The sequence below is a fragment of the Erinaceus europaeus genome, chromosome 6 (assembly GCF_950295315.1).
Source record: "Erinaceus europaeus chromosome 6, mEriEur2.1, whole genome shotgun sequence".
Classification (NCBI taxonomy): domain Eukaryota; kingdom Metazoa; phylum Chordata; class Mammalia; order Eulipotyphla; family Erinaceidae; genus Erinaceus; species Erinaceus europaeus.
In genome coordinates, this window is record NC_080167.1 from 50,534,126 (window position 1) to 50,542,231 (window position 8,106).

General features: G+C 42.0%; 1 protein-coding gene across 3 annotated transcripts in view; it reads left to right on the forward strand.

Moving 5' to 3' along the window:
* The window catches only part of CDC123 (cell division cycle 123), a 55,881-nt gene extending 49,094 nt beyond the window's left edge, over window positions 1-6,787 (forward strand). For all 3 annotated transcript variants that reach the window (XM_007524624.3, XM_060192164.1, XM_060192163.1), the window contains 3 exons: window positions 4,047-4,175; window positions 5,533-5,670; window positions 6,521-6,787. In XM_007524624.3, the coding sequence (XP_007524686.1) occupies window positions 4,047-4,175; window positions 5,533-5,670; window positions 6,521-6,547 (294 nt within the window). In that variant the 3' untranslated portion in view covers window positions 6,548-6,787. The remainder of the gene's footprint in view (window positions 1-4,046; window positions 4,176-5,532; window positions 5,671-6,520) is intronic.
* The last annotated feature ends 1,319 nt before the right edge of the window (window positions 6,788-8,106 follow it).

Below are 8,106 nucleotides of genomic sequence, written 5' to 3' on the forward strand. Positions count from 1 at the left end.
AACAGAAGACTTCTGAGACTGCCTTAGCCTGCCACATTTGGAAGTCTGTTCTGTTATTTGCATTGTGCCTCCAGAATCCTGCACCCACAATGGCCTTTCTACTCATAGCCTTTGCACCAGATAGTCTTGGTGGTGTTTCTGTTATTTGTGGTATTTGTGGTAGTTTCCTCTGAAATCACCCACCCACTCACCCTCTTCCTACATCATTCTGGTCACTAAATTCCAGGTTAATTGGTGAAACTTTTTTTTTTTAAATTAAGTTTATTTATTTTCCTTTTTGTTGCTGTTGTTGTTGGATAGGACAGAGAGAAATGGAGAGAGGAGGGGAAGACAGAGAGGGGGAGAGAAAGATAGACACCTGCAGACCTGCTTCACCGCTTGTGAAGCGACTCCCCTGCAGGTGGGGAGCCGGGGGCTCGAACTGGGATCCTCATGCAGGTCCTGGCGATTTGCGCCACGTGCGCTTAACCCGCTGCACCACCGCCCGACTCCCGGTGAAACTTTTAAGTCTTGCTAATTTGCCATGTTGGTCACTGTGATCTCATAATAGCATGATGTCACTTCTTCTCAGTCTATACCCCTTTGTATTGTCATTGTTGGATGGCTTTCTTTTGTCTTCAATTTTTTAATGAGAGACCAGACTGTGACTTGACTGTGACTTGTGATGATGCTGGGTATTGAATCAGGAACCTTTGGTGCTTCAGGCATGAAGTCTGGTACTGTGCTTTCTCCCTAGTCCTAAATTTTCTTTTTTTTTCATTTTATTGGGGAAATACTGGTTTACAGGATAGTGGTTGACACATGAGTACAGTCTCATATCCTTGTGATGTTTCTGTACCTTAAGTCTTTTCTTCACTGTTGTGCACTTGGGTTCCCAACATCCTCTTTATCCCTTCCCATCTCCCTATCCCCAGAGCCTTTTGCTCTGCTCCAGTATGCCACACCTAGTCCCAAGTTTGTTTGATTCCCCTCCCCTCCTGTCCCACTCCGTCCCCTCCCCTGCTCTTTTCTCTCTTTCTCTCTCTTTTCGTCACCACCAGGGTTATAGTTGGGGCTTGGTGCCTATAAAATGAACCCACAGTTCTCAGTGGCCCTCCCTCCTTTCCCTTCCTCCCTCCCTCCCTTCCTTTATTTCTCTCTTTCCCTTTTGTTTCTCATAGACACAGAAATTGAGAGGGATGGGCCTGCCATCCTACTTCACTGCTCTTGAAGATTTCCCCCTGAAGGGTTGGGAGGGGGGCAGAGTCTTGAACCCAGGTCTTTGCTCGTGGTAATATATGTGCTCTACTGGGTACAACACTAATGGATCTCTCTTTCCTTGTTTCTTAAGTTCCACCTATAAGTGAGATCATGTAGTGTTTTACTTCCTACTTCTGGCTTAGGACCCCTTAATGTTTCACTGAAGATGAGGCAAAAAGAGATAGTTGAATTATTTCTCAGTAGTACAGGGGATTGAACATGAAGCTTCTGAGCCCTTAAGCATGTTGATTTGTACTCTGACAAGCTAAGCTATCTTCCTGGCCCTGTTTTACTTTATTTTATACTTCACGAGAGGTCAGAACACTCACTCTGGCAAATACAGTGCCAGAGATTGAACTCATGAGCCCCATGACTAGAAGTCCTACACTCTACCTACTGAACCATCCCCACAGCTACTGCTGCTGCTATGTTTCTGTCTTTGTATCTGTGTGTCTCTGTTCTGGCCTTAGCTCTGAACAAATAGAATCCACATTACCAATCTTTATACTCAATACCTAGCACCTTGTGTGATGCTCGAAAATTTATTTAGAAAGTTGGGGAATCTCATTAGGTGTGAGGGAGGTCAGCATGGCTGCTCTTACCTGGTAGGCTGTTTAAAAATGGAGATTATCAGGGGTCGGGCGGTAGTGCAGCGGGTTAAGTACATATGGCACAAAGCACAAGGACTGACGTAAGGAGCCTGGTTGGAGCCCCTGGCTCCCCACCTGTAGGAGGGCCACTTCACAAGTGGTGAAGCAGGTCTGCAGGTGTCTTGTCTTTTTCTTCCCTTCTCTGTCTTCCCCATCTCTCTTGATTTCTCTCTGTCTTATCCAACAACAATATCAACGGCAACAATAATGACAACAACAGCAACAAAAATAGGAAAAATGGCCTCCAGGAGCAGTGGACTCATAGTGCTGGCACTGAGCCCCAGCAAATAACTGTAGAGGCAAAAAAATTTAAAAAATTAAAAAAAAAAAGAATATCTCAGAATGTCTTGTGCCTGAGACATCATGGGAAAATAAGCTGTAAAGCCCTCATCTTGATAGCATTATACCCGATTATGACTTTTTTTTCCTTTGAAGTAGAGAATGGCTTCTGAACTATGGAACAAACTGCCAGTTACCTGTCCTAATAGTGATGAATTGTGTTTGTCCTTTAATGTGTTCAGTTTATTTTTTTATAGTATGACCTTTTTAGCTTCTAGAGCTTGATACTTCTATCTAAACTGGTACAAAAAGTCCCCCCTCCCTTATTTTTAAATGATAAGATGGTTTTAGAGCTTGGAAGAGAAAAGACATCCATTTTGTTAAAATAACGGAGTGTTAGCAACATCTTAGCATTTGTCACCATAGCACAGCTGATGTCATTGACATATCAAGAAGCTGGTTGCTGGCTGACATTATTTCACAGAGAGAATGTAGTAAGGTGGCTGAATTCATGTAAGGAGACTACTCAAATTATGAGAGGTTTGCTGAGTTCCTCTGGGGATTGTATAAAATAATCAACTTAGATGGTATGTGCTGCAGACTTCCTGTCATGGTCTTTGCCACTAAATAGGGACTTAACGGGGCTGAAAGCCAACCCGTTTAGAATGTCTCATTTTTCTTTAAATTGTGCTTTAACCCAGATTAGAAACAGCAACATACTTGTGAGACTGGCTCAGCTATCGATTGTAGTTCCTTAGATATATGTAGTTTTATACATGCACAACTGATCAAATAATCAACATGGATACTCCATGTTCCAGAAAAAAAGCAATTCCTTATCAGTAACAAAACTATGACTGCTTCAGCCAGAAAAACCAAAAGGTATTCAAGGGGTAATATATCTATCAAATGTCACATATCTCTCTATGGTCAAATGTGTTGACTTTAATTTCTTGGCAGGATTTCACAGGTTCCCCAGCCCTGTCATGTCAGCACCTGTCATTGTACACTGAGATGCAGCAGATGCTCCCTAGCTCAGTCTCACCAGGTCAGAATTCTTTCCTCAGGACTAGGACCTGTGAGCTTGCCTGCCACTACAGTTAGAAGGAAATAGGAATTTCTTTTAAAGACTGACATAACTTTTTGCTATTGTTTTGCTTGGCTTTACCATTCTAGGCCAACATGTTTGGAATATTCTTTGTTTATTATTTCTAGGTAGAGAGAGATAGGGAGAGACTACAGCACTGAAGCTTCTTTTAGTGCTGAAATACTGTGGGGTTCTGGGGCCTGTTCCTTCCCTTAAGTTATAAGTCTCAAGCAGCTAGCCCTTGAGAGCTTGACTATGTGGTGAGATATGTGGCACTTCTCAAATAGCACCTAGAAGAGCTAACTTTTGAAATAAATTAGAAGATTGGTAGGATTATCTTGTGGGTAAAGTAATAACAGGGTCTGGAAATGGAAGATAGCTCAGCAGGTAGAGTGAACACCTTACCATGTGTAACACTCTGGGTTTAACCCATGGAGGACACCAAGGGAGCTCCATGAATGGTGGAGTGGTGCTTTGTTATTTCTACTCTCTTTCTTTCTCAAGAAGCTTAGAATAAAAATAGTGCTGATGAGGAGTATGCTATAGGACATGGATTTATTCCCCAGGATGACATTAACAGAAATAATAATGGTATGGGGCTGATAACACAATGGTTACACAAAAGACTTTCATGTCTGAGACTCAGAGGTCCCAGGTCCATTTTCTAGCACCACCAGAACTAAGATTAGTGTTGGTGAAGAAATAATAATAATAATAAACTCTGTGATCTGAGTGATGAGAGACTTTCAGTACTTGTTTTAATTTTATACACATTTCTCTCCATACAACAGGGGAAGGTGTGGCTCATTGATTTTAATCCCTTTGGTGAAGTCACAGATTCACTACTGTTCACTTGGGAAGAGCTGATATCTGGGCGAAACTTGAAAGGTGACTTCTCTGAAGGCGAGGCTCTGGAACAGGTGAGGCTGAGAGACATAAAGAAAGCTTTTCAGGTCTCAAGTTATCACTTGCTATTCTATGGCACTTGGGTGACCGTCTTTTAGGTGTGACTAAGTTCTCCTCATAGTCCATGGAGGTGATGAAATGATTCGGTCATTTAACTTCAGATAATGAAATGGCTGTCTGATAGGCTTTTTAAAAATGTAAGTAAAGACTTTGAAGAGACATTAGGTGATACTTGAATTTAGAGTTTATAATTGGTGAGAGAGATAACCAAGAAGTAAATTAAGTGATCTAGAAGTACAGAAGTGTTCCAAAGTTCAAAACAGTCATTCTGCCTTACTGTTGAGGTAATGCTTACTATTTTTATATAAAGTCATCACACACATTTTTTTTCTTTTCTTTACACACATTTTTTTTTCTTTATTGGGGTGGGGTTAATGGTTTACAGTCAACAGTAAAATGCAGTAGTTTGTACATGTGTAACATGTCTCAGTTTCCCACATAACAGTTCAACCCTGTTTAGGTCCTCCTGCCATCATGTTCCAGGACCTGAACCCTCTCACCACACTAGAGTCTTTTACTTTGGTGTAATATACCACTTTTTTTTCTCTTTTTTAATTGACATCAGGATTATCACTGGGGCTCGGTGCCTGCATGACAAGTCCACTGCTCTTGACAGCCTCTTTCTCTTTTTTAATTTATAGTACAGAGAAATTGAGAAGGGAGGGGAGAGACAATAGAGATACCTGTAGACATGCTTCACTGCTTGTGAAGCTTCCCCCCTGCAGGTGGGCAGCAGGGACTTGATTCTGGATCCTTGCACATGACAACACGTGCACTTAACCAGGTACTTCACTGCCCAGCCCCAGGCGATCACTTCTATAAAGCATACTGGCACCTTTGAGATCACTGGAGCCCAGGAGGACTAGCCTGAGGCTGCTGGCCCATTCAGTAGCTAAAGAGCTCTTTAACCTTTCTTTAGTACATAGCTGATCCCTGGAGCATACAAGGTCATCCAACTCTACTTAAGAGCACTGTATTCAGATACCTTATCGTTTTCTAGCAAATAAGCAGAAGTTTTTTCAAGTGCCTACTTTTACTTCAGACTGATTTTCTTCCGTACAGAAGAGAACATGGAGTTGAAATCATGCTAAAATGTTCTAAAAAAATATATTCATATATTAAGGAGAGAGAAAAATAATCAGAGCAGTGCTGTGGCATATGCAGTGCTAGGGATTAAGCTTAGGACATCAAGCTTCAAGCTGGGCATTCTGCCCACTGTGCAGCTTCTCAGGCCACATGAGATTTTTTTTTTCAGTATGGAAAATCAACTTGCAAAGAGCATTTCTCAGTGACTATTTTACTTTCTTCAAGGATTCTCCTACGTTCCGTTGCACCGACAGTGAGGTGACTGTTCAGCCCAGCCCCTACCTTAGTTACCGCCTGCCCAAAGACTTCGTTGACCTCTCTACGGGGGAGGACGCCCACAAACTCATAGATTTCCTCAAGCTGGTAAGGTGCAGATAGACTCAGTACACTGGTGTGGTCATTTCCAAACTGGCTTTCTAGTCTTGGCATTTTAGCCAAATACTCCCTGCACTTCTATTTGATGATTATGAATTACAGGGACAGGCTTGAGTCAGGCCAATTGTTTTATAATGAAAAGTTGTAATGTAAGCTGAAGGAATGGTTTATTGATTAGAATAATAGAAAGTGTTGGGGGTTGGTCAATAGCGCAGCAGGTTAAGCACAGGTGGTGCAAAGCGCAAAGACCAGTGCAAGTTTCCAGGTTCAAGCCGCCGGCTCCCCACCTGCAGGGGGTTTGCTTCACAGGTGGTGAAGCAGGTCTGCAGGTGTCTGCCTTTCTGTCTCCATCTCTGTCTTCCCCTACTCTCCCCACCTCTGTCTTCCCCTCCTCTCTCCTTTTCTTTCTGTCCTATCCAACAACATCAACATCACTAACAACAACAATAATAATAACCACAACAACAATAAAACAACAAGGGCAACAAAGGGGAAAAAGAAAGTGTTGTCTGTTGTGCATATTTTCTGAATACTTTTCTTAAGACTTATGATTTTGAAGAAAGTTTGTAGTCTGCTACAGAGCTAGAGAAGACCCACTCTCCTATGGTTACTGTGGGAGGAGGGGAAAGAGAGAGAGAGAGTGTGTGTGTTTCTGGGTGAGAGTGCTGGCTGTATGAGAGGAAGAAGAAATGAAGCATGTTTTTCCACAGAAATTTTCAACCACAGTGTTTACCAAGGCCTATGGAAAAGTATATTTGCTGACAGAAAGAGTGTTCTTAGCTAGACAAACATCAGTTAGAATGTGTTATTTTAATGCAATCTTGGTTTCCTTTGTCAGAAGAGAAGTCAGCAAGAGGATGACTGATCAGCATGCTCGAGTTCAAGACTGAGCTAACGAGGAAACCAGCGCTACTTCAGGAGGAATTTCATAGGTTTACAGTTTCCTATTAACCCAGTCAGATGGGGATTGGGGATGGTTGGCTAGGGGGTAAGGGTAGAAATCACTAGCCTTTTATATTTCTGTATATTGAGTTGGAAATGAAGTGGAGGGGCTTTGCTACTTTGAAAGATAACACAATAAATAGATTTTAAACATATGAAACCATACTGTTCCAATGGTATAGTACCTCCTATGAAATACTTTGTTCTCTTGGCTCAATTTAGACTAATATGTTTCTTGTACTAATATATTTATAACCCTCAGTCAATGGGCATATAAATATTTGCTACACAGAGAAGAATTTTCTTAAACTATCATTGTAATGATTCTTTGATGCCCAGACTGTTTGTGGCATCAGTGATGACTGACATTTCAGCCATGCCTATGTGCCAAGACCCTCTGCTGGTGCTCTTACATGTTTCACATCACAGAGAACCTGAAGGAGATTGACATTACAATTTCTCAGGATGTCTCTAAAGTGGCATTAAAATAAATAGTTCAATATGAGAGAGCACATGAGATGAGTGCAGCCCACAGGAAGAGAATATAATGATGAACTCACCATTCCTAGGCAGTGTGGGTATATTGCATTCATACATTAAGGAGAGGCTTAAAAAGTAGAAAACTTCATTCATAACAAAAAAGTAGCTGAAGAACTAGCTAAAAGCTCCGTTAGGGATTTCTACATTAGTGACTGACATTCATAATGAAAGAATGCATTCAATCTCTCTCTAACTAAGACCTAAATTAAAACCCCTTTCTAAGTGTATCGATATAGGCTGTTTGAAAAGCTTGTACTGGAGTATATAGCTCCATCTGCATGAAAGAGTGCTTGGTCAGTGACTACGTGCACTAAGCAGATACTTGTAGATTCAGGACAGCACTGGATCCCATATATACCTGCTGAATGTTCCTCTCTTCACAGACCTGACAGTATAGTATACAACAATGAACAAACCGAGAAAGAAGTAGGTATTATGAGGAGCAGGGTGCAGTAAAGAATAGCAGAATGTGACACAGATCCACTGATGACAGAAGGAATGTTGGAGGTGACTGTTCAGCTGAGACTTGAAGAGGAAAGACCAGCCATGTAAAAAGGGGCAAGTATTTCAGGGCAGGAGTCGGGGGTAGAGGGTGTATACACAAACATACACACACACACACACACACCCTCTGAGGTGGGAAAGGCCTATGGTAGAGTTGCAAGGGGCAAGCATTTCAGAAGTATTTCAGGGCAGGAGTTGGGGGTAGAGGGTGCACACACATACACACACACACACACACACACACACACACACACACCTACCTCTTGAGGTGGGAAAGGCCTGTGGTAGAGTTGCAACAATTCAGAGACCAGTAGAGTGGAGGACTTGCAGGTGTGAGGTTCTGGGTTTGATCTCTCATACTGCACATGCCAGAGTGATGCTCTCATGAAAAAATCTCTTTTAAAAAAAATTACGCTGGGCAAGGGAAGGGATGAGAAG